Source organism: Microplitis demolitor, chromosome 7 (genome assembly GCF_026212275.2).
Source record: "Microplitis demolitor isolate Queensland-Clemson2020A chromosome 7, iyMicDemo2.1a, whole genome shotgun sequence".
NCBI classification, from domain to species: Eukaryota; Metazoa; Arthropoda; class Insecta; order Hymenoptera; family Braconidae; genus Microplitis; species Microplitis demolitor.
In genome coordinates this window covers 1,984,117-2,009,424 of record NC_068551.1, presented here as the reverse complement: position 1 = coordinate 2,009,424, position 25,308 = coordinate 1,984,117, and the positions used below count along the sequence as shown (strand labels likewise).

At 32.2% G+C, this 25,308-nt stretch overlaps 4 protein-coding genes across 18 annotated transcripts; 3 read left to right on the top strand and 1 right to left on the bottom strand.

Moving 5' to 3' along the window:
* The first annotated feature begins 764 nt into the window (after positions 1-764).
* Positions 765-2,770, top strand: LOC103571150 (kynurenine aminotransferase). Its single transcript, XM_008549197.3, has 6 exons — positions 765-843; positions 908-1,047; positions 1,131-1,281; positions 1,393-1,629; positions 1,860-2,103; positions 2,172-2,770. Exons 1-6 carry the CDS (start codon positions 841-843, stop codon positions 2,768-2,770), a joined length of 1,374 nt encoding a protein of 457 aa, XP_008547419.1. The 5' UTR covers positions 765-840.
* A 75-nt stretch (positions 2,771-2,845) lies between these two features.
* LOC103571016 (UPF0605 protein CG18335) lies at positions 2,846-18,408 on the bottom strand. Of its 9 annotated transcripts, XR_008403927.1 has the most exons (13): positions 18,329-18,408; positions 13,805-14,254; positions 10,938-11,257; positions 10,521-10,798; positions 10,288-10,447; positions 10,163-10,218; positions 8,898-9,036; positions 8,719-8,815; positions 8,428-8,603; positions 7,837-7,999; positions 3,495-3,599; positions 3,136-3,386; positions 2,846-3,073 (listed from the first exon to the last, which is right to left on the bottom strand). XR_008403927.1 is itself a non-coding variant. In XM_053740361.1 (12 exons), the coding sequence occupies exons 6-12, from the start codon at positions 10,291-10,293 to the stop codon at positions 7,164-7,166; spliced, it is 945 nt and encodes a 314-aa protein (XP_053596336.1). In that variant the 5' UTR covers positions 10,294-10,447; positions 10,521-10,583; positions 10,679-10,798; positions 10,938-11,257; positions 13,805-14,254; positions 18,329-18,408; the 3' UTR covers positions 7,093-7,163. The 9 variants fall into 9 exon arrangements, 8 of the variants coding, with proteins under 8 accessions (XP_053596336.1, XP_053596338.1, XP_053596334.1 ...); XM_053740361.1 differs by lacking the exons at positions 2,846-3,073; positions 3,136-3,386; positions 3,495-3,599 and adding an exon at positions 7,093-7,471 and having other exon boundaries at positions 10,521-10,583; positions 10,679-10,798; XM_053740363.1 differs by lacking the exons at positions 2,846-3,073; positions 3,136-3,386; positions 3,495-3,599 and adding an exon at positions 7,093-7,471 and having other exon boundaries at positions 10,521-10,583; positions 10,729-10,798.
* Positions 4,319-7,168, top strand: LOC103571015 (kynurenine aminotransferase). Of its 2 annotated transcripts, XM_008548973.3 has the most exons (7): positions 4,319-4,343; positions 4,442-4,713; positions 4,813-5,311; positions 5,409-5,559; positions 5,680-5,916; positions 6,131-6,374; positions 6,474-7,168. In XM_008548973.3, the coding sequence occupies exons 3-7, from the start codon at positions 5,163-5,165 to the stop codon at positions 7,049-7,051; spliced, it is 1,359 nt and encodes a 452-aa protein (XP_008547195.1). In that variant the 5' UTR covers positions 4,319-4,343; positions 4,442-4,713; positions 4,813-5,162; the 3' UTR covers positions 7,052-7,168. The 2 variants fall into 2 exon arrangements, with proteins under 2 accessions (XP_008547195.1, XP_014298018.1); XM_014442532.2 differs by lacking the exons at positions 4,319-4,343; positions 4,442-4,713 and having other exon boundaries at positions 4,803-5,311.
* On the top strand, positions 9,766-25,276 carry LOC103571017 (probable serine/threonine-protein kinase DDB_G0267686). 6 transcript variants are annotated; one of them, XM_008548975.3, is made up of 2 exons: positions 9,766-9,852; positions 22,025-25,276. In XM_008548975.3, exons 1-2 carry the CDS (start codon positions 9,775-9,777, stop codon positions 24,776-24,778), a joined length of 2,832 nt encoding a protein of 943 aa, XP_008547197.1. In that variant the 5' UTR covers positions 9,766-9,774; the 3' UTR covers positions 24,779-25,276. The 6 variants fall into 6 exon arrangements, with proteins under 6 accessions (XP_008547197.1, XP_008547199.1, XP_008547201.1 ...); XM_008548977.3 differs by lacking the exon at positions 9,766-9,852 and adding an exon at positions 12,317-12,565; XM_008548979.3 differs by lacking the exon at positions 9,766-9,852 and adding an exon at positions 16,189-16,586.
* The last annotated feature ends 32 nt before the right edge of the window (positions 25,277-25,308 follow it).

Sequence of the window (25,308 nt, the reverse complement as noted above, 5' to 3'; positions counted from 1 at the left end):
TTTTAAATTGACCGTATTCTTGACATGGGACAAAATTTGACTGATAAAAATTTTAATGAGTATGGGTATACCTGACAATTGGAAATTTTTGAATTTGTCAATAAATAAGCTGTAAGTAAAATAAAAATTTTAAAATGCGTATTTAGATAAACGCAAGATCCGTATGCGCATTTTTTTGAATTTAATTATTTTAATTAATTGGGCATTTCTATAACAGGGGTCCTGATGATACAGATCCTGGTCGTACAGATTCTTGATGCATCAGACAATCACTCACATCTCGATGATACGAATTTTCTTACAACCATAGTCACACAGTGACAATTTTCCGAAATATTCCGTATCTCCAAGATACAAAACTCGAAAGAATTTTTTTTTCTACTTTTTTTGAATTTCCTCCGCGTGGATGCGTCAAAACAATCGGACAATGTTGATATTGTTGACAGTTATTCCTAAAAATACCATAGTGATGAGCTACCATCAAAGACAATAATCACGCAGTGATCATGGTGTCAAACTCCGAGATACAGACTTTGAAAAAATTATCTGTACCATCGGGTTAAGAAAAATAAAAATTAAAAAATGCGCATGTAGATAAATGATGAATCAATACGCGCATTATTTAAAATTTCATTATTGCAATTAATTTATTTGTTTACTTCAAATATATTTATTGTATCATATCTTCTACATTCACACTTACACGCATGAAAAAAATCATTTACATTTATCAGTCCAGTTAACACGAAAAAATAATTGATAAAAAATATATGGGTACTGAGTATGATAAAACATTGATTTTACCCAGTCACTTTTTATCAATCGACTGCGCGTCTCATCATGGTAAGTGTCTTCATTCTATTATTTTTTATTTAACTATAAATACTCTTCATTAATATGTTTTTAGACATCCAGTGCTCTTTTCTTTACCAAACAATTTAAATTCCACTGTGCAAAAAATTATTTAAATGTCATCCGTAACTTCTCTGCAGTTTCATCAAAGTTTGAATTGCCGCGGCGATTTAGAGGGAATGATAAATCTGTCTGGTAAGTACAAAATATATGGCACTTTTCATACATTAATGGCAACAACTAATCAATAAATTAATTAATTAATTAATTAATTAAAGGGTCGAGTACATTGATTTGGGCCTGAAATATAAACCTTTGAATCTCGGACAAGGATATCCTGATTTTTTTGCTCCAAGTCATGTGACTGATGCATTGGCTTCTGCTACTAAAAGTAATGACCCACTACTTAATCAATACACAAGACCATTTGTAAGTCGAAAGCGATGTAAATTTAAATTATTATCTATTTAGGACTCGCTGATTATACAAATCATTTATTACCAATAATAATAATAATAATATTGTTGAAAAATTATCTAGGGTCATCCAAGATTAGTAAACATTCTTGGGAAACTTTATTCAAAAGTTTTGAATAGAAATATAGATCCATACAATGAAATACTTGTAACTGCAGGTGCATATGAAGCTGTTTATTCAGCCCTGCAAGGCCATACGGACATTGGAGACGAGTGGATTGTCATAGAACCGTTTTTTGATTGCTATGAATCTCTGGTTAAAACTGCTGGCGGTGTACCGAGATTTGTAGCTCTAAAACCAGTAAGTGTTCAATTAAAAATCCACCGCGAAAAATGGACTTAGGAAGTCTTGGGCTTAAAACAGGAAGCTGAATCGTCGAAAAATTACTATGCTGCATATTATTGTTACTATCCAGCATAATAATTTTTTAGAAACTCAACTTCCTGTTCCAAGTTTGACTGAGCATAATAAAAATTCATAGATTTCTCAAGCCCATTTTTCTCAGTGGATTTTTAAACTTAATATTTTAGAAAAAAACAACTGGGATCATAAGTTCAGCAGACTGGGTCTTTGATAAAGATGAAATGTCAAGTCTCTTTAATAAAAAAACCAAAGGAATTATTTTAAATACTCCCCAGAATCCTTTGGGAAAAGTATTTACTCGGGATGAGCTTGAGTTTATTGCTGATTTAGCTAAAAAATGGGACGCAATGGTGATATCTGATGAAGTTTATGAATGGATGGTTTATGAACCGGCTCAACATATCAGAATTGGTAATAAAATATGACAATTTATTGTTTTATTATTATATTAATTACTACTAATTACTAAATAATTGTAGCAAGTCTACCGGATATGTATGACCGCACAATAACAATTGGATCTGCTGGAAAAACATTCAATGTAACTGGATGGAAAATTGGATGGGCGTACGGCCCAGAGAAATTGCTACACAATTTAAAAGTTGTCCATCAAAACTGCGTGTACGCTACGGCGACACCGACCCAGGAAGCGGTGGCGATTGGATTTGAGGCGGAGCTCAAGAGATTCGGACAGCCTGATTGCTACTTTGTGACACTGGCTCAGGAATTGGTGCCCAAGCGCGATTTCATGGCCCAGTTTCTCTTAGATGTCGGGATGTCACCAACGGTACCCGATGGCGGTTTCTTCATGATCGCGAACTGGAAAGCTTTGGAAGATAAAGTCCCGCTTGAGGAAGAGACTGATGTTTATCGCGACTACAAATTCACCAAATGGATGACGAAAAATGTCGGACTCCAAGGAATACCTCCTTCTACTTTCTACTCTCTTGAACATAAGCATTTGGGGGAGGATAATGTGCGTTATTGTTTCATCAAGCAGGATGAAAATCTTCAGAAAGCCGCTGACATTTTACATAAATGGAACTCCCAATTACAAAAGAAATCTGCTTCCGCATAAAATTGTTTTTTTTTTTTTTTTTTTTTTTTGTATCTCATATTAAATATAATTCATTGTTCTACATAAATTTATTAATTTAAAATTTGAAAAAAAATTTATTGTAATAAAAATTTGACTAGAAATCACACAGAAATTTTTCCCAAGGAGTCATGTATTCTCCGGAAGTAATCAAACTCCTGACGAGAGTTATATTGTCCAGGGGACCCGTCGACGGTGGTTCTGGAGGAATACTAGTAGGTTTTGTCACAGCCCTTGGATTTACTGCCAAAACTTTTCGTCTCTTACGAGGAAAATCCTCCGAATCTAGTAAAAAATATGAATTTAAAAATTGCGGGAATTTTGTAATTCAAATAAAAAATTCTTACCAGGGTCACCTGAGTCTAAAGCGACACGTTTGGAAGGTGGGAAATTATTTATTATTTCATTACGCAGAGGAACTGTACGTGAGTCAAGTATCGAAGGATCTGCATCAGGGTTCAGGTGCTTTTTGTTGTCTACTAAAATAAAATCTCTATCGACAAAGTGACAGCTGCAAATAAACTTTGTCTCGTTTAGTTGCTCCGGTGTAAGTTTTATGAAGTCTTTTATTCCGAATCTTTTAATCCATTCTTTGCACCTAGAAAATTTGAAAATAATTTTTAAAGTTTTTTAAATTCAAATAAATAATTATTTAGTATTTATAGAATTATTTAAAGGTTAAATATGAATATAAATTTGAATTTACCTGTCAGGATCAATAGGAAATCTGTATAAATTACATTCACTTCGACGTTCGCGATGTTTACAATAAGGAGCGCGACAGCAAATGACCATTTTAGTTTTTTTGTTCCTTCAATTAAATAAATTTATCATTAGTAAAAAAAAAATATATATACATATGTATATATAAACAAAAATGTGGACCACGTGTCAGAAGTGTGCTGACTAACTTTGCTCGACCGATAACAAAATTTAAATTACCATAACCTTTCACTTTTGATAAAACGGAGGAATTATGAATGTAGAAAAATTATTGAAGTTATATTTATATTTATATATGCTGATATTTTTATACATGAAATTTTTAATATATATAAATAAAGTGTTAATTATGATAAGTAATCAAAACATTATCTAATGAGGAAAAATAAATTAAAACTTGATCTGATTTAAAAATCGAAATTTTGAATTTTTAAAATTTGATGATTATTTAAATTTAGATCTGAATAAATACCAGATTTCGATCTCTGTAAATTAAAATTTTTTTTTCCAGAAAACCTCAAAAAATTATGAATGTGAATATAGCAGATATGACAAATTCAAAATTAAAATAATTAAATTTTAAAAAAACGCGCGTACTGATTTTTCGAATATTTAAAAACATATTCTTTACTTTTTATTCTACTTACAATTTATTTATTTATTAAAAACTTCTCAAAATTGCCAACTGTCAGTTACATTCAAACTCATAAAAATTTTAAATTTTCTGTCAAACTACAAAAAAGTTTTTTTTAATATCTCACCCATGTCTTCTATTATTTTCTAGACATTTTATGGTGATCAGTAATAAGTTATTGAACTTACAATAAAAAATGTAAGTGAATACTAAGATTTAAATATTTAATTCCCAGGAAATGTTGATAGTTTTTAATCTGCAGTCATAATACCAATTTTTTTTCTTTTCAATTAAAGTTCTCATATTTAAAGTCACATTAAATTTATTTACGAGCCATCGAGACATGAACTCCAACTAAAAAGTTCACGGGAGCTAAAAAGGGAAGGATGAAAATAAATTCAAATACTGAATGAAAGTACTCGAAACTTGGACACTTACGTTGCTAATATTGTAGTTTGCAAAGTCATATTGAAGCTGAAACGAGTGGATTATAATTATTATTAAACTGTACTTTCCTTGGAATAAAACTCGTCAAGTTCTGAAGCAATTACTTGAAGAAAAATTAACAGTAAGTAAATATCTTATTGACAATCGAGTAATAAAAAAAATTAAAATTATTTTCTCAACTCATTTAAACGATGACATGTCTCCCTGTAATATAATTCAGCATTAGCACCAAATGCTAGCCAAGATCGTACCAGTAGGTGATAAAGACAGAACCTACTGCGCTTTCACTTCATGGAACAGCTTATTATTACAAAGAACACTCAGTAAAATAAACGTTGTGCATTACTGGTAACGACAGTTCAATAAAAACATGTGATGTGTAATGAAGAGCGATAAGCAATGACCTAGATCACTAAGTTCGCAATAGATAATAATTCAAATAAACTTGGCAATCATTAGCCAGCGTTGATTCACCAGTTAAAGCTAAACAATCCATCAGCTTCCTCATACTCTTTATTCTAACAAATAAAACATCATTATCATCAGCAATACTGCGTGATAAAATCGCTAATGTTCGCTCACAGATCCTCGTTAAAAATTTTTAAGCAATTGAGTCAACAACCTGTTGGCAATTTCAAAATAATTCGGAGTTTATCATCTAGAGTTATGTCTAAATTTGAATTACCAGAACGATACAAAGGAAATGAAAAAAGTGTTTGGTAACTATAAATTATATATTATCTATATATGTAAGAGGTATTACATAAATAATTTTTCATGAATTGAATAAGAGCACAAATAAATAAATTATTTCAGGGTCGAATACATTGCTCTGGATTTAAAGTACAAGCCTTTGAACCTGGGTCAAGGATTCCCGGATTTCTTTGCTCCTAATCATGTCACAAGCGCATTGGCTGCTGCTACCAAAAGTGAAAACCCACTTCTCAATCAATACACAAGAGGCTTTGTGAGTTAGGCTCTATAAATCATTAACAATAGCCCGACATCTTATCTGACTAGAGATTTCGTGGCTTGATAAATGACGGGAATAATAAAAGTACATTTGATGATTGTTAAATGTTTCCAGGGTCATCCACGATTGGTCAATGCTCTTGCGAAAGTTTACTCAAAAGTTTCGAACAGAGAATTAAATCCACAGACCGAAATACTTGTCACATCAGGAGCATATGAAGCCATTTATGCGGCAATTCAAGGTCATACAAGTAAAGGAGACGAGTGGATTATTATTGAACCGTTTTTTGATTGTTATGAGCCTGTAGTACGAACTGCTGGTGGTGTTCCACGTTTTATTCCTCTTAAACCAGTAAATAGTTTATTTTTTATATTTACTCTGCACTTGAATCTAATTACACAGAAAAAAAAAATTTTTTCTACTTGTAAGAAAATTTTGTCTTGAATTTGTAGTGCAAAATATTTTTTGCGCCAAGAACTGATGATCAAACCCGTGGTTTAAATGCAGATAATAATTATTAATTTTATTTTAATTACGACTACTGATGTATTTTATTTTTTTTTAGATAAAAACATCAGGAATTATAAGCTCGGCAGATTGGGTCTTTGATCGGAATGAATTGGCCAGTCTTTTTAATGAAAAAACAAAGGGAATAATAATCAATACACCGCACAATCCCATCGGCAAAGTATTTACAATGGACGAGCTTAAGTTTATCGCAGATTTAGCCAAGAAATGGGACGTTCTTGTCTTATCAGATGAAGTTTACGAGTGGATGGTGTACGAGCCAGCAGAGCACATCAGAATTGGTGATTGCACTTTTTCACATTATTGAAAACTCATATATTTATGTTCATATTCTTTCCTCGTATTCGTACTAACGGTAAAAAATATGTGTATATTTTTAGCAACACTGCCAGACATGTTTGAAAGGACAATCACCATTGGGTCCGCTGGTAAAACATTCAGCGTGACTGGCTGGAAACTGGGTTGGGCATACGGCCCAGAAAATTTGCTCTACAACCTGAAAGTCGTCCACCAAAATTGCGTGTACACTTGCGCAACTCCAAACCAGGAGGCCGTGGCAATAGGATTCGAAGAGGAGTTCAAAAGATTTGATCAGCCGGATTGTTACTTTAAGAGTTTAGCGAAAGAGTTATTGCCCAAGCGCGATTACATGGCCAAGTTTCTCGTCGACGTCGGAATGTCGCCGACAGTACCCGAGGGCGGCTACTTCATGGTCGCCAACTGGAAGGCTCTAGAAAATAAAGTCAGGCTCAATGAAGAGACGGACAAGTGGCGCGACTACAAATTCACTAAATGGATGACGAAAAATGTCGGACTCCAAGGAATACCTCCGTCGGCTTTCTACTGCGACGAGCATAAATACCTAGCCGAGGACAACGTTCGTTACTGTTTCATTAAGAAAGACGAAAACCTGAAGAAAGCTGCAGACATTTTGCAAAAGTGGAAGTCGAAACAGTAAATGTTCACCCAGAAAACGAATTCCGTCAAAGAAAAATGATATTTACCCAATTAGATAAATAATTGTTGTATATTTTTATATAAATATTTATATGAAATATATTTTTATTGAATTAAATTGAAAAGTCTCCTCGTAGCCATCGCTTTGCGTCTCTTGTGTCTGCTCCGAATGTCTTTCCGTATCTGTAAGCGGCTCCGGGAACGTGTCCCAGATAATTTGGAATAAGTCCGACGTGTTTGTGATATATTTCCGTCGGCTGAATGTGATAAGGCGGGTCTGGACGGGAAACAGTCGCGGGTGCCCATTCAGTGCTCTGACGCATTCGATAATTTGTGGTAAAGTCGCACAGCGCGCTGTTGGTCATCGGGACATGACTCGATCCGAAGTGCGAATATCCATAGGGAATGTGCCCCGTGTATCCTAGACAATAGAAACCAAATTTCACGCACCAGTTAGCAAATTAATTAACTAATTAATTAAGGACTTAATAATAAAGTTTTTAATTTATAGTATTAATAATTAAACAAACTTCTGGCATTCTCACGAATGAAACTATATTTCATACGACTTTCGCTATCCATTTCCGCTAATTAACAAACTTTGAAAGCTCATTATCATGACAAACTTAAATATATACGAGAAAATTTATAAGACGTCATAATAAAACAATATACTAGTAAAACGGAAAACTCCGAGACAATTGACGGAAGAAAACAATCGCAGTATACTTCGTAGTAAATAATAATAATAATAATAATAAAATAAGTTACACATAACAAAATTACCTCTGACAAAATATTTCTGAGGATCAGAATTGTCCATAAAAAATGGCGAAGGCGAATGATCGCGCGGTACTTCGTAAGCTTCGTCAATCGGCAAGTTCCTCATCATCATTGCGTAATCAGGTCGGACAGTAACTAATGGCATTTTGTATTCACTCCTCATCAGCTAAAATTAACCAAAGTTAATACACTAAAAAATTGGGAGTGAATTCGAAGTTGATTTAAATTCGAATTCACCCGCAACTCGGAGATCCGTTTCGGAAAAAATTACTCTGCATACGGAGTTAATTTTTCTTGTGAAGTAATTTCAGAATGATGTTAATTTTATTTTACTCCGATCTGAAGTTAAAAAAATTTAACTCCCGGAGTAAATTTTACTCCGTCAGAGTTCGAGAGTTTTAAAAAAAATAACCGCGTATTGATTAATTAGAGGGTTTATTTTTCCAGCGGAGTAATTTCGGAGTGCTCTAGAGTTTATTTAAATCTGCATTCACTCTAATTCGGAGTTTTAATATTTAAATAAACTCCGGAGTAAATTTTACTACGAGGGGAGTAAATAAATAAGACTATCAGCACAATAAAAAAAAAATTAACTTGTCGATCTTCTAGAGTTCGCGGCTCTGCGTAGCCATCATGCAGCGCCCTGACTTTTTTCAAATGATTCAAAGCGGCTTTATTTTTCAACTGCTGTCTCTCGAAGTCAGCTAGACCCTCGGAAGCATTAACACTGTACCGATGACCCAACCGCGCATTCAAATTCGGCATAAATCCTAAAAAAAATACATAAATATAATTACGAGTGATCATTATTCAGCTTGCGTAATATTTCGGAAGTTGACAAGGCTAAATATATAAACATACTTATAAAATAAATGAAAATAATACCTTGGTACCCCGGTATCATTGGGTGCGAGTAAATTACGTCTCTGCGCCTCGCGCGGGAATTTATCATGTCTATATCATCTTTTGGCGGTCTTATCACCTGTTCAAACCCACGGACATATTTTATTAATTTATATACATACATATATTTATAATGAGTACAATATTAAAGTAGCAAAGACCTCATAGTCATCCTTGACTCTATTCGACAGTACCAATCTATCCGCGTGGTTGATCGTTGGGTCCAACAGAAGTTTGTGTGTCAAGTTGCCATAAGTTTCTCCGCACCTGTACCGATATTGCGGGCAACAGCCCGTATACCTGAGTAAATAAAAAAAAAATTTAAAAAAAAAACACCAGATAACGTCACTGATAATTATTATCTCACTGTAAACGTTGTCATTACTATTTATATATTAATAAAATAAATATATCTGATTTTTTTTACCCTGGTATTAAGTGCGGCTGCGGTGTATTCAGAAGCTCAACTGTTGCCATTATTTATATCATTAAATTTTTTAAAAATTACTGAAATTTGTCTATCAATAATTAATGAGTAATTGTAATCAGTGTAATTATTTTTTCTAATTTTATCAAACTGTAATTTTGATCGGGACTACGAATTTAAATGTTGAAGTCTAGAGCCATTAAAAAACAAATGAAATAATTTAAATAACAATATCTAGTTATTCCCTCTCTTATCCATGACCATGGCTATCTAGACTGTATTCACATATATATGTATTTAAATATATGTGCGGGTATAAGTGGGGAGTGTGAGTGAACACGTTGCAATACAAAACTGAATACTAAAGAAGTGGTATAGAGTATGGAGGCAAACACGCGATTAAAACACATTTGCTTTCCAGTTTTCTGAGGACCATCGTATTGTTAACATCTCATATATTTTTAAAGTATATATTAAATAAAATGTTACTGTGCTGTAAACTAACCAGTGGTAATTTAATCCTCGAGTACTTTGAGTGTAATAAAATTCAAAAATAAAATAATTAATTAATATTAATCGCGGGCTTATTAATTTAAGTGATTAAGTTAATCATGTGGTATCATCAAGAAAAAAATTCAATATTTTACGTTGATTCCGACTATGATTCGCTGAGCATTAATAATTCAAAGGTAATTTTATTTTTACTTTACTTTAATTACTTTTTAAATACTCAGGTATAATTAAATTAAATTAAAATATATATAAATGCAGTCTTTCCCTTTTTTTATGACTCAGAGAAACTCGGTTTTGATGCCCACGTGTAGCGTGAGAGACTTAATTGAGAATACTTAAGCTCAAGAAAAGTGAAAATGTATATGCGCTCCGTTTAACTTTACGCAAACTAATATAAACCCATAAATATATATATACATATATATAAACACTAATGACATACATTTCCAGCTTCTGCTTAGGCGTTGATTTTTTAAAATTAATTACAAATTAATATTACGCGCTCCGCGGATTCCCATATTATTTAATAAGTGCGTTGGAGTCTGCAATATCTACATAATTTGTATTACTATTCATACATATGTATATATTTATACACATTACATATTTACCAGCATATTTTATGGTTTAATTGAACCTGGCAATTTTTTTTTTTCTGTATGGAAAAATTTTCATTGAAGCCTTAGGAAACTCAAGGGGGTAAAGTAACATAAATGCCTGACAGCCAGGTGGTGACTGACGTCCGGTGGGTGGCACGCGTGCGTGGCTTACCTGCAATACAAAATAAAATGAATACAAGCCCGAGCACAAGCGATACATTATTATTATATATATTTTTTTATACTTCTTTGACTCTGCTGTTATTGCCGCTGAGTTCTAAGGTCTCTCCCTCTCCCCGTCTCTCCCCCTATTACAGTATTGCGTTTTGTTTTGTGTATAATAGACTATTGTTACACGTGTATGCTGCGTACATTCATTCGGTACAAATATATATATACATACATATATCAAGTACACGTTAAAATAACGCATATGCACACTCTTTAACGTACATTAACTAGTACACAGGAAACAGTATTATCATTGGTGGTTCGTTGACTTGTAAAAGTCTTAGTATCTCGTCTATTAAAATAAAAAGTAACATTTAAGAATATATATTTAAGTTAAATTAAAAATAATTACATTTAATATCGAATGAGTATGAGTAGGAGTTGCTATGAATATTATTAAATTATTTTTTTTAATTGTAAGGGCTATTTACCTGCTGCGCATTGTTCGGAGTAAAGACTTGATACTAAGCTCCATTGTATCTGATGTGATAAATAATAATGATAATAAAAAAAAAAAATTAAATGTAAAGAGGAGGATCTTTATGGCCGTAGGGTTGTCTTTAGATCTTTCATAACGCAGGTACATGTTGAGTTTTATTATTTTTATTTCGTGAGTCATCGCACGCGTCTTCAGTATTTTCTTTTGTGCATCTGATCAGGTGACGGTGATGTACCAGGGATACGTGAATCGCTGGTAAATTATATTCGTGATATGTTTCGTCCATCGTCCATGTCCGTGTGATGGGTTTGCCTGTTGGAAGAGAATAAAATTAAACTGGCAGTATGTATATGGAAGATAACGGATGATGATGGACGTTTTGAGGTACAGGAGTTTGTATCAAAGACCAATGTAGATGGGAGAAATAATTATGATAAAAGAACGAAAAGTAATCAGCAAATAAGTATTTAAATAAAATTATATGTGAGGTACATAAGATGATGGGTGTTATCGGAAATCTATTCGACAGTAAGAAGGAACGAAGATCGGAGCCTGATTACTTTTAGCTCCGAGTTAAAGGTCGCGCTTCTGGTATTTTATTTCTTTATTCTTTTATATATTTATTTAATTTTTTTTTTACAAGTCAAATGAATAATTACTTTAATATGAAAATAATATAAGTTATTTATTTAATAGCTAGTTGATGAATGCGTGTCTGGATTCTGGGAAGTTGCTTAAATTTTTTATCAAAGATCCCGTTATCAAGACCTACTGAATTTATTTTATCCTGACACGTGGACATGTACTCTCGTGAATCAAGAACTGCATTCCTGGATGGGAGGAAGGTCACTGGGTCACCGAGTCTCAATATCGCTGCTAAATGCATCTATGTCTATTTATTTTATTTTAAAAATATTAAGAAATTTTAAATTACGCCTGTAAAATAAATTTACTAGTCCGGCCCAATAAATTCTTTCATCTCAAAGTCGAAACGAGATAATTACACGGTATATTTTTTTAGGCGTGTCTATTATTTTTGTCTACCCGAAAATATTTCATTTAAAAATATTTAACAATAAATCATTTAATAGAATCTAGTGATAAATTTTAAAAAATATGATAGCGCTCAAGTAAAAATTATCCCGCGGGTATTTCTTCACTTAATTTATCTTAGTAACTCATGTCAAACCTTTAACGTCAACTTAAATTAATAAAATAAAAATAAATTACGGGGATTACTAATAAATTTTTTGTGGAAAAAGAAGACAATTTAGTTTTTGTTTATAATTTTCCCGCGTTAAATTGCGCGCATCGAGTTGCGCGAACGCGCGTCCTTCCAACATAAAACTTTTTATGCACCTACTCCTCTATCTCTCCTCCACTTTATTATTTTCTTGTTGTACTGTTCTGTTTAATACAACTACCAGTACTAAGTAACCATACCAGTACGCCAGTGACGGCAAGATCCTGCCCGCGAATGGATTACCGTACTTACTTCTGCACTTTTAAACTCATGTAGTTTTATTAATCCTTTTTAAAAGCTATCAGTTTTCAGCAGAAATCCCAGATTTTAATTTAAAAAAAAAATTCAGCCGATGATTTAAATTGTAAATTTTTATGGTGAGTAATTAAACAATACCGTAGACTAGACTAAAAAATATAAATAGTAAAATACATTGGAATGTGATTGCAGCCACTTTTAATGTCAAACTCTCTCTACTTGACTTTTGTATCACCTTTTCTGCTAAAGTTTAATTTTTTTTTATTTTATAATTTTATCTTAAGGACCGATACCCATTTTTGCCAAATACTGAATTTAGATGACGTTTAATAATTTTTAGATTTTTTTTAAACGATAAATTATAAAAAAAAAAATATTTTAAAAAATTGCACAGATAGATTTTTTAATTTTCTATATGTGCATTTTTTTTTGCAATTAATTTATTCAAAAAAAAAAACAGTAAATCGTTAATTGTCTAGTAACTTCAAGGTCATTGTCTATAATATTGAAGGCAGCCGACGTCTAATAAATTTTGGATTTTTTTTTAAACGATAAATTATGAAAAAAAAAATATTTTAAAAAATTGCACTTATAGTTTGTTAAATTTTCTACATGTGCATTTTTTTAGTTTTTTTTTTTTTTTGTCATTGATTTGCTGAAAAAAGAAAACATCTAAAAATAATTAATTGTCTCCTAACCAGGGTTATTTTTTCCGTTTTTCTGAACTGACAATCTCTCAACGCAATTACCCAAAGAAATTATTCTCGTCTTAAATTCTATGGTGTTACAGTAAAGCCAGATCATGGCTACTCGCAGAAATTTAAATAAACCCACGAAAAAATAACTACAGCCATAGTAAAATTGCAATTCAAAATTTTGCTATGGCCATAGAAATTTTTCCATGGGTTTATTTAAATTTCCAAATGTCCAACATGCCCGGCTTTACTATGACAGCATTTAAAACAGCATTTAAATCGACATTTTAATTTTTCCAAACTGTTGACTCGTTAAAAAGAAAAACATAGACAGTTTCCATTTACTGCGCAAGTGCAACAAGGACAGTACCGTTTATCCACTCGGATGATAGAGAAAGAGTTTACTCCAAGATAAAAAATATATAAAAATAAACTAATAACTCTACTTGAGAAAATAAAAAATACTATGAGCAAAGGCGTATCCTAGATCTAGTAAAGTTTAAGCTGGTGGTCAGTGAACGGAGGGTTAATTTATAATGTCAAGGGTCGTATATTTACGTGCTGGTTTTAAACGGTATAGTTGTATATATATAATTCTCATCTCTGTAGTGACTGGATAGATAAGCTGAGTAGTAGCGAGCTTAAGATAAAAAATAAACATACAAAGGTAAAGGTAAAGGTAAACTGCACACGAATGTACTTATGTTGAGCCACTTGAGTCCTTTCAGGAAGTGTCCAATGCTAGAAACGTGCGCATTTCTCAGTAAGCACAGCACACAAAGTTCATTACACTCATAATATTACGATGAACTCTGAAAAAAAATAAATTCATATATTTATCATACATTACGCTGCATACTTTAGCTTAAATAATTAATATAAGTATTAAATATAAATAAAACTACTTATTGTTTGGTATATCGCCCCCACAAACGGTTTAATATGACCGTTAATCCTTTAAAAGATTAAAATCACGTTGGATCTGCTTCAGACAAATTACGAAGCTCTTGTTGATGGCCACGAAACGGTTGAAGGAAACGCCGAAACGCTCGAGGGATCAACACATCCACCTGTCGGCCGTGACACTGCAACCTCTGACTTTTTCCTATTTTTCTATAAATATTTCCGAGAAAAAAAGTAAAAAAATTAAGACCATAAAGTCTTTGAACTGTTTTACGGCTAGCGGTTTTACGGCCTGTGGATGAAAGGTCTGTTTTTTTCGTGCAGCTTTGCGCGAATTCAAGACAAGACTCAGTACAATGCGTCATACGCATGTTCAAGGCAGTTGAATAAAATAAAAAAAACCGTTAACCATTGTAAGACATCAACAAAACGTAGTTGCTCGTTAAAAACAATTAAAAATAAACGAGTGGCTGTCAAGTGAGTCTCAATTGACAGCATTATATTGTAACACACAATACAAGCGTATGTTTTTTAATTTAACTCTCAATTGAACATCATATTCTCCACTTACTGCTATTTTTAAATTACAATTATTTCATTTTCATCGCACTCTACTCCGATTACGCTTACAATTCAAATATATAAGACAAATTATTTAAATTCTCACGCTCTAAATACCAGACTACGAGTCTTGTATCAGCTAATTTATTTTCTCATATAACTTTACCTTCAAACCCATAGTTATACTTATGGTTATTGTTATTGTTATTGCTTTAGCTATAATAGTTATTACCCCATAAAAAAATTATAAAAAATATATACTAAATATCCATAGAAAATGTATTTTTAACAGCAAACTTTTGACTGATGTTTGTATATATTTTAAATGTAATTCGTATATATTAAAAATATGTTTTAGAATATATAAAAATACGTGATGTTAGCTAACTTCTAATAATTTTTTAAATATTTTTTAAAACAATAAATTATAAAAAAAAAAATATTTGAAAAAATTGCACCTCTAGTTTTTTAAATTTCCTACATGTGCATATTTTTTTTTAATTTTTTTTTTTAATGAAAAAAAATCAGACAATTGTTGAAGTCTGTCAGAAAAGCTGTCAAAAGTTAGTTATTAAAAATATATGTTTTATATATTTTTTATGGATTTTTTTTAATAAATTTTTTTCATGGGGGTAAGTGAGATAGTAAATAGTTTATTTGATTTTGCCGCGAGTTGAACTCTTTATTTAAAAAAAAAAAAAAAAAAAAAAAACCTACCGGGTTTACATTTAATATTTTTACGGGTAAAATTTATTACGTCGGTTTAATACAACTTCTGAGTAAGGGACAAACTTGAAACGGTTATGCTCACAAAGACCAACGGCTAGTTTATAACTTTTGTTCGTGGGAAGAGTGAACAAATTCAATTCTCTTTCAAACAATTTCACGTTACTTACTCTCTATACTTATTTGTTCTTTACAAACTTATTTTATATTTTGTTCTCTTACTTTGTAAAAAATTTTTTTAAAATTATAAAAGAAATCCGGTTTCAAACAAAGAAATTCATTTTCGTAAAATATTTTTTAAAATTTTTTCAGATCAATAAGTGAAGTACAATAAATAATATTATATCCGGGATTGATTTTTATCGCGATTCTCAGTCCATTCGCGTCGACTTTATTAAACCGGATGTCTGGTTCGAGGATAATTTCGTAATCTAGTATTTTCGTTTTCTTTAAATTAAATTGCGCAACCGATCTGTATTTAAATTTAAATTTAAATTTAAACAAAAATAAATCTAAATCAAGACCCAAACAATAAAAATTTATTAAACTGACCTATTTAACAATAAGTATCAAAACAAAGATATTCTTAAGATAAAAATATATGCGAGTGTCTTGTAAATTTTAATAATCGGCCAGCAAGTATACCAACGATTTGCGCAAACGTCTTGATCGCAGGGATATCAGGCAAACATGAGCTAAGTATAATATATAGCACACCATCACAGTGTAATATATATACATATATACACATATATTATAAATATATGTATGTATAATAGCAGTGAGTCACGAGACGACAGTGAACAACTCTGCGAACAGCGACTAGAACGCGGAGTTCGTAACGCGCGCATGTTGTTGCGCGTGTCAGTTTTACCGCCGCTTAAATATAATTTTATATCAATTATTTAATGTTACATTACTTAATTCAACCAACAACAATGCCCACAATACCATTAATTAATAATAATAAAATAAATAAATAAACATGAAAGCCGAGTGCCGCAAGAGCGCAACCGGCCAAGGCCGCGGGCCCAAATATTTTTTTGAATTTTTTTCAGTACAAACAAATCATAGTCTTTTGTGTACACTCAATGAAATTTTTAAAATTCAAGTAAAGTACTGCGTGCTTTGTTTTATTTAGTTATTCCATTTTTAAATCGGTGCCAGTGGGAGCGAAAAATCACGACGATGTCGATGCCGGTGGGCATACGCAGTAACGGTACCAAATGATTAGCACACTAACCAACATATTGAGGTGCGGCTTTTTTAAATCTTTTATACTAAAATAATTAAATTTTTAGTTATTCAAAATTCACTTACGTCATCTAGCTCTTGAGCATGTGGTTTTTTTTTTGACCGCGTAATTGGCGTGCTAATGTAAGAATTTATTGTAAATCAAGAGCAAGACATAATGATCGCGCAGACGTATGAGTACATGCATTACCCGGAGAACATAATTTAAGTAACGCTTTAATGGAGAGCATCAGAACAGCGCAAATAGATATTAAAGAGTTGGACGCGTGTCTTAAACCTGACCATGCGCTCGTATGTCAATTTATTGTATATTTGTTATATATATTTTAACCGGGGACTTGCGCTCTACTTGTAAAGACACGATTATGTCAACGGTCATTAACCATTAATTCACTGTACACTTCAATTCACTCAATGTAACTCATTACCATCACTCATTATATGCCGACATACTAATAAAAGTAATTCATGAGTTGGTATTCAAGTTCATTCCGTCATTCCAGCTCCCTTATTTGTCAAATCAACCTAATGACGTTTTTTCCCACACTTTATGTCTTCATGCGCTTTAATATTTTATTATTATTTCATTTTATGTAACAATCTTACTAATTTTATGAGACTCGCATATTACGTCTATACTTTCGCCCCATATTTATTTACGTGACATGAAATACTTTTTTTTTATACCGTTGTCCCACTGCTCGCATTCTTTTCAAATTTTTGCGCCTCGAAGACAAGTACGCATCCTCACAATATTTAACTGCAAGATTTATTATTAATATCAAATATATGTATATATGTACTGTATTTACGTCATATTATTGCAGAGTATTTTTTCACTTGTGAAATAAAAAAAAAAACCGCGAAAGCGTGACATGATGATAATTAATTCAATCCCGGAAGGAAGTTATATTTATTTATACTTTTAATTATTAATTATTAATTATTAATTATTATTATTACTTACTAATGTATATCATATACATATATATTTTTTATATATTTATTTACATAGAATTTTATTAACGTCATTAGCATATCGCAGTCTTATCAACTTTATTATCTTTTAGTTTCTTTTGACGACATTCCAACGTTGACAAGGTGAACTAATATTGAACTTAGTTTTTTTTTTTTTTAAATATTAAGCCAACAAAATATCTCAAAAGACTGATCAATTATTAAAACTTGAGTAAATTCGTTTTATCATCCGCGCGTGAAAGCTTTAAATTTCACTGTTTTTTTTTTTTTTTTATTAAAAATAGTAAAAGTACAAAGGACTTTTATAAAAAAAAATATTTAATTATTTCAGTTCATAGACCAGTGAAATACTCGAGGCTTAAATATAAATTGCACATTAGTACAACGCAATTTATCGGTTATATTTATATTTATTATTAATATAATTATTATTATTATTTAAATATTTTTTAACGTGTCATTGCGTCGAGCGGTCTCCAACCTCGCCTCCAGATGCCGATGGGTAAAACGTTAAATGACGTGTGGAAAAAATATTATCATCGGAATTTCCAAGTTAAATAAATATACATATACTAATAATAATAATAATAATAATAATAATAATAATAATAATAATAATAATAATAATAATAATAATAATAATAATAATAATAATAATAAAATTTAAAAATGTGGGATTCCTTTTTCGAACACTTGAACAAAGAAAAGGAGTTAATGTAACTTTGACTATGAGTATACCAGTATATTCATATATATATGACTTACTTTGTGTACTATTCCATACATATATGTATCAGAAAACCATATGTACTGGTGACGCAATTACTGGGGATGTACTATCTGTGGTATATAGCATCGGAATAGACCGGAAGCCCAAGTACAAGCTAACTGGTTCGTTGTGTGCCCCAGCCAATGTAAATAGTCGAAGAAACGATTGCGACTCCTCGGTCTCGGGAAAGCCTCAGTGCCCATTCGTCTCTTCACCAAACCAGAACAATTTCTTCCTCGGTACGATTACTTTCTTACAATTCTCCACATAAATTATAATCAAATCTATAAAATAAAAATACATCAGTTTTATTTCTTCACGTTCAGTAAAAAGTTCAAAGTTATTAATAAAAAAAAAAAAAAAAAAAAAAATACTGTTCAATAAAAAAGTTTTTTTATGTCGACATTATCAATACGATTATTATTATCGTTAAAAACATCGCTCGAGATAAGTTGCCAGTCGTGTTGAGAACAAGACCGAGGTGTCTTTCATTTTTTAGCAGACGGGTTTTACTTTTCGATTCAAATTTAAATTGTTGCCGGGGAAATTTAATTATTTATGAAATTTTGATAGTTACTGTCTTTGTGTTTATATTTATATTTATGTATATATTTAAATATATAATTACAATTGTCGTGCATGTAATTAAGTGAAGATCAATGTCCGAGTATTTAAAAACATTGAGACAATGTCGTGTCGTAAGAAAATCGACTCCAAAATATGGATTGACTATTGGACGGTAAGAAGTTTGAGAAAATAAATAAATAAAATTATTAATAAATAAAAAAAAAAGTTTATCTACACGGAAATGTTGAGGCTCATTGCGGAACAATCGCGTCCATGTTAATTTTTTTTTTATAAAACTATCGACGAACTAAACGAACAACCAGTCACGCCGATAACGTTTTCCTTCTTCTATTTCTTCTATTATATATATACTCACCTACACAAAACATCGGCAATACAAGTGTAACCTTTAATATATATTGAAGAATATTAAATATAGCATCATCGATATATCGTCAGTTCGTGGTTATAAATATATATTTTTACTGCATATCGACTCCATAAATCAAGATTGTAAACTTCTTTCAACTTTATTAAACTCCAAATCACCTGACAGCATCAATACCAAGACAGCTGACTCAATATTTTAATTCAAATAATCAATAAATATATATATATAATAATATTCAATGTCTACTCAAATTTAGTAGATTTCATATTTCATAGAAATTTACTTTTGGATTTTTTCTTACGGTGGATTTTTTTTTTAAATTTATAGTCTGTCATAACTCGTTGAGTAGGTTCCAAAAATTCCATTTTTTCAAAAGTATATATATATATATATGAAGTTTTCAATAGATCGTGATTAAACTTCGCATATTTCTTCTTTGAGAAATTGGCTAGATCAAGTTCAAAAACGAGGCAATTCGGTCAATAAGTTTCTATTCTGGTTAAAAATACTGATTGAAAGAATTGAGAAGCGGTCATTCCATGCAAACTGTATATATATATATATTTATATATATATACAAACAAAAGGATTGAAATTATTGAAAAGAATTTCGTCATTTTTTATTATCTTCAATCAATATTTTTAAACAGAGTAATTAGCGCACGTTTGAAATTTTCAAAATTTTCCAAAAATTTTATACGTCGGAAAAAAATCAACATTTGTAAAAACAATATTTTCTTAAATAGTAAATCAATAAAAATTATCAAATTATCGATTTCATATTTAAATTGAAGAATAATTTTTTTGACAGAAAAAAATCGAAATTTTTTTACAAACTCCAAAAAACAAAAGATTCAAATATTTTTTTTTTTTTTTAATTATCTTGGTCATCAACTTTTCCCACTAAAAATATATCAGATTCAAAATTTCTGTCATAATTTCTTATAAAAAAAAATTTAATTTTTTCTCTCAGTAACTGTTAACATTGACTCCAGTTTTTCAAGTTAATCCTCAAATTTTAATAATTTCAATTCAAACTTCATATATTTAATTTTTAGTCTTAATTACTGTCATTAAAATTTTTAACGGTTCAAAAAAAAATATTATAAGAAATCTACTTCCATTTCGGCAGCGGCCTTTTTATTTTTAATATTTACTTAGTACTATTTACGTCTTAGAAACCGAGGATCTTAAAATATATTTTTTTCATGCCTGTGTGCCCTTTCTTTATACACAATATCAGTACATATATACATATATATTCCATACATATATACAGGTGTGTGTACTTTATACCTCAACATTGAGGATAGAGGATAGAGGATAAACTTTTCCCTTCCACCCCCTCTGTTCACAAGAAAAGACCCGAGAGAGTGACCAGGACCAGTTTAATCTCGTCCGGCACCGAGAGAAGATCAAACAAACATTTTAAACCACTAACATATATATAAATATATACCCTGGTCTGTGCTTGGTAAAAAACAGACGTACACTCCTACTACTATCCAGTTTTATTATGAAGGACTTGGGTTATTATTTCATAATAAATTTACTATCTAAAGAAATATTCATGTGTTTCTAACAACCGATACTTTAAGGTAATTAAAGAGCCATTGTTTGGTGATAAATAATATAATTAACTTTGATCGGTAATCGATAATGTAATAACTAATAACCGAGTGACGTAAATAGAAGCTGACGAGGTCTCGTTTTATTTTTATTGCAAATGATATTTATAAAAATTTATGATGTTATTATTGATGCGCGGTACAGGCTATGAAAATTACAGACGATGAGAAAATGTGTGCGTTTTTTATTTTTAATGCCACGTTGATAGACTTATAAAGGATAATGTAATGTAACAATGGCGATTAAAGAGAACGCGGTTTCTTTATTCTAGTGTAATGTATTTTTGCGCAATCTTCCGCACTCTCTTTATATTACTTGTTGTTGTAGTTACTGGGATTACGACCGCGGTATCATGGGTATTGCCACGCGATTCAAGGAGAAAGTGTTACTAGTTCTTTTTATTTATTTTTAAATTCTATTGTAAATTTTAAAAAAACTAGTCTTGCAATTAAAAATTCAAATTTTTAATTTTAGCCGCCAATTAATTTTTTTTAAAAAAGTAAACGCTAGGAATTATCGAGAGGGTGGTCTTGAAGTATGGGCGGGATTATTTATTTACAATAAAATTTTTAAAATTTTTACTTAAAGTAAATGGTCTATTGCTAATCAGGTAACTCTGTAACGAATTTCACGCACCTGTGAGGTCTCGGGAGCATAAATACGCGTGTGAATGCACCTTTAGGCATCTCGGAGACGAGTTTTCGTCTTAAGATTGCTTGCTTATGCTCTGGCGCTGGCTGCTGGACCAAAACGGGTTCGTGTATGTGAATCACGATGGAACTTTTTTTATCCTTATGCCTACAAGACTAAGCGGCGATCCCGCTAAAAAGATTTAACTGGACAATGCTAAAAAAAATTATCATTTTTTTTTAAATTTAATTGAAGGAATTATTTTTATTTAATTTTTTTTGGATCCTTTTTATTGAGTCGTCTAAAAAGGAGATAAAAATATAATTTTACTCGAGTAAAATAAACAAGATTTCGTCTAAAAAATTAGAAACTGTTTTTTACTTGTAAAGATTTTATGACTGATGGCAGATTAATTCTTGCTAAATAAGGCGATTAATTTTTTATAGTAATTGTGGTTTTTTTTATTGTTTTGCAGATGGAAACAGAAGTGAGATCACTGAAACAAGAGCTAACGAGTACCCGGGATGCTTTGAAATCAGCGACGAAACGGTGCCGGGAGCTGGTTCGCGAATTGGATTCTCTGCACGTGTGCCATGACTCGGAGCGAAATTTACGTGACCAGCAGCTCTCGAAAATTTTACGTGCATTGTTAATCCTCGAGTCCAGGTTAAGACAAGAGCAGAAATCAATTCGCCAGCAGCTGTGCGAAAAGGACACGGTGATACGGAATCAGCAGATCGAGATCGCGAGATTACGTCGGTACACTAAAAATTACATAAAAAATAAACGAGAGCAGGACTCTTACATAAATATCACCGAGGACGTTAATAAAAATACCAAGGCCGCTGAAACTATTTTGTCTTCTTTTGATGACAACACTGTTGCTAAAGACATCCAGCAGCTGAAGCGCGAGATAATAATAAAGTTGAATAACTGCGAAGATGATGATATAAAGAACAAAGAGTTCGGTGTTAAGAAGACAGATAGTTTTGCTGGTAGTGACGTATCTAAAGAAAGTGTAACGAGTGAAAATACCGACGCTTCTATTGTTACAACAACCACCGAAGGAAGTCCATCTCTATTGAGCACCGAAGGTTTTTGTGAAGGTGAAAGTTCTGATATATCGCCTGGTTCAACTTTAAATAAGTCGTGCCGACGTATTATCTCGGAAACTGATCCTCAAGTCACGATAAATATTTGTCAAAATGATTTCAACTTTAAGGACAATAATAATGATGATGATGCTGATGATCAAGGACTTTCCCAACGACGTCTTGGTATCATCAGATCAGAGCCTTTGGAAATATATGAGAATGAAGTCGCTAAAATATCAAGGAGTGACAGCAAAGATGACGGGATGGACTGCAATTTTGCTTCTGATGAAGACGAAGCTGAGCCAATTTACGTTAACGCTTGTGCGGGTAACGAAAATAAAAATAATAACAAGAATTTGAGGGATGACAGAACTAGGGGAGTTCAAAGTGATGACAATAGGTTTAATAATAACAATAATAGTACTAGTAATAATAATAATAATAATATTAATATTATTAATAATAATGAGACGGCGAAGATTGAGGAAGAAAAATGTATGGAGGACACCAGCGGCAATTGGTACAGCGATCCTGATGAGGACAGAATAACTGAGGAAGTGATACAGAATAATTCTTACAGACCCAACAGCAATCACAACTCGGTGCTTGAGTGCGTGAATCAGATTTTACTGAGGGACAGAGAGGAAGAAGAAAACGTGAGATCAATACCGAGGACTTTCAAGCATAAAGGCCGGATAGTTCGTTTCCAGCCGGCGAGATTGTCGGATATTGAGTCTGTCGGCTCGGAAATGGAGAGGAAGAACTCGGAAGAAGCCATAATGGATAAGGAAAATGAACTTGGGGATGCTGGCTCGGAGGAAGAGTACGGGATGAGGATTATGAGTCCAAGTATTATGAGGATTGGAAACTCTGTAGGCTCGGCGGACTCCAATCATGAGGAAGAGCTGGATACGAGCACTGGGGCTATTCCGATAGCTATTATCGAACCGCAGATTGACATTGATGCTCAGAGTGTTATTTCTTCGGTGTCTTCGGTCTCTCCGGAGCTTTCTGTGAAGTCGAGATCTTCAAACAGGTCATCGAGTCCGATTCTGAGGCTCGAGAGGATCGAGGAGAAGACTTGTCTGTCAATGTCTTCGAAGGGGCTGACAATTGCCAAGAATTTGGACTACGAGGACATTGAATCCCTACCGGAAATAATTTCTCCTCTGCCCAAGACTCCGCCAGCCCTGCCGCCTAAACCGCAGTTCAGAAACAATACTCTTGTGTTGAAAAAAATTCCTAGTCCGTCATTTTTAATTGACGAAACGCGTAAGAAACATTCCTCAGGTCTCAGCGCTCCAGGGTACGTTAAAAAAATATTTGGAATTTCTACACCTTCTAAATCATCTCTGTCCTCATCTTCAAAGAGTCTGCTCTTCGACAATGACCATCTCAATAAATCACTGACCAGATCGCCCGGTTTAAATTTTATCAACAACAACAGCTTCAAAGAAAGTATATTCCGATCTCCGAAAAAAGACAAACAGAAAGATCTTTACCGAGACACACCCAAGATTCCTCGTGTCCCAAACATGGTGAGGCATTTCGAGGAGTTTAAAATCGGTAACGACATTGACTCCCGTTGCGTCAACAAAAAATCTAAAGACCGATCAACGCAGTTTGAAATTGAAGAGATAGACATACGTCAAAATTTTGAAGAGTTTAATTTAGACGAGTGCGATTTGTCTGACGATCCAGACCGACCCGAAGGCGACGGCTCTGATCGGCTTGGGAACCTGGCTCTCAATAAGAACCAGGACGATGACATTTACAGTGTCGTTGATAATAACAACACACCGACGAATAATTCAACGTCTAGCGCAGGTACGACTACAAATTCAAACACAAATACCAACTCCAATTCAAATGGCATTTATGATCACTTCTTAGAAGCAACAGGACTCAGTAATAAGTCAATTTTAACTCCATCACGACTGCTGAGCAATCACAAGAGTGTGCTCAAACCCAAGGACGTCAAGTACAAGAATAAGATAAAGGCCGTCAGTGAAAAGCAACAGCAGCAGCAGATTGTCAATCCACTGCCAGCGGCAGGAATTAATAATAATAGTCATAGTCATAGTAATAGTCACAGTCATACACATGGCAGACACTGGACTGGGCCATTTGTATGATGACTAGCAGCCTCGGTATTCGGAAGCGGCGATCGATTGACTGAAAGTCCGAAAAAAACTCACGGCTCTCCCCTGCGTAAAATTCAGGCATGGCGCAAAGGACTCGGTCATTGATTCCCTTTAAATCAATATATATATAAATATATGAAATATCATAATTATTATAATATAATATTAAATATTATATATGTACAATACAATTATATCTTATATCGTTTTAATTAAACGCGTTTTAAATTTATTAGGAAGATTTTATCAAGTCATTCTCGCAAGAGAATTATATTATCTTGTCATGTTTAATATTTAAAAATTTAAATATATATATATATATATATATTATTACTATTATATATATATTTTAAGTAATAAGTATATGTCTCGTTTTATCCCGTAGTTTGCATTACCGACAAGTATTGTAAATAATTTTTTTATCAGATTTATTTTATTAATTCGTTGATTTATGTTATTTTCCCGACAAAAATAAATAACACATTTTTATTTCTTATTATTATTTAAAACTCATTACTGAA

Excerpts from the sequence above, each read along its gene's own strand:
- LOC103571150 (XM_008549197.3), top strand. Across the intron at positions 1,630-1,859 it reads GATTTGTAGCTCTAAAACCA|AAAAAAACAACTGGGATCAT; the intron begins GTAAGTGTTCAA and ends TTAATATTTTAG. Across the intron at positions 2,104-2,171 it reads GGCTCAACATATCAGAATTG|CAAGTCTACCGGATATGTAT; the intron begins GTAATAAAATAT and ends AAATAATTGTAG.
- LOC103571015 (XM_008548973.3), top strand. The coding sequence starts at position 5,163 with ATGTTCGCTCACAGATCCTCGTTAAAAATTTTTAAGCAATTGAGTCAA. Across the intron at positions 5,312-5,408 it reads GGAAATGAAAAAAGTGTTTG|GGTCGAATACATTGCTCTGG; the intron begins GTAACTATAAAT and ends AAATTATTTCAG. Across the intron at positions 5,560-5,679 it reads ATCAATACACAAGAGGCTTT|GGTCATCCACGATTGGTCAA; the intron begins GTGAGTTAGGCT and ends AAATGTTTCCAG.
- LOC103571017 (XM_008548975.3), top strand. The coding sequence starts at position 9,775 with ATGTGGTATCATCAAGAAAAAAATTCAATATTTTACGTTGATTCCGAC. Across the intron at positions 9,853-22,024 it reads TGAGCATTAATAATTCAAAG|ATGGAAACAGAAGTGAGATC; the intron begins GTAATTTTATTT and ends ATTGTTTTGCAG.
- LOC103571016 (XM_053740357.1), bottom strand. Across the intron at positions 9,037-10,162 it reads GGAGCGCGTAATATTAATTT|GTATACGGGCTGTTGCCCGC; the intron begins GTAATTAATTTT and ends TTATTTACTCAG. Across the intron at positions 7,472-7,836 it reads TCAGAAATATTTTGTCAGAG|GATACACGGGGCACATTCCC; the intron begins GTAATTTTGTTA and ends TCTATTGTCTAG.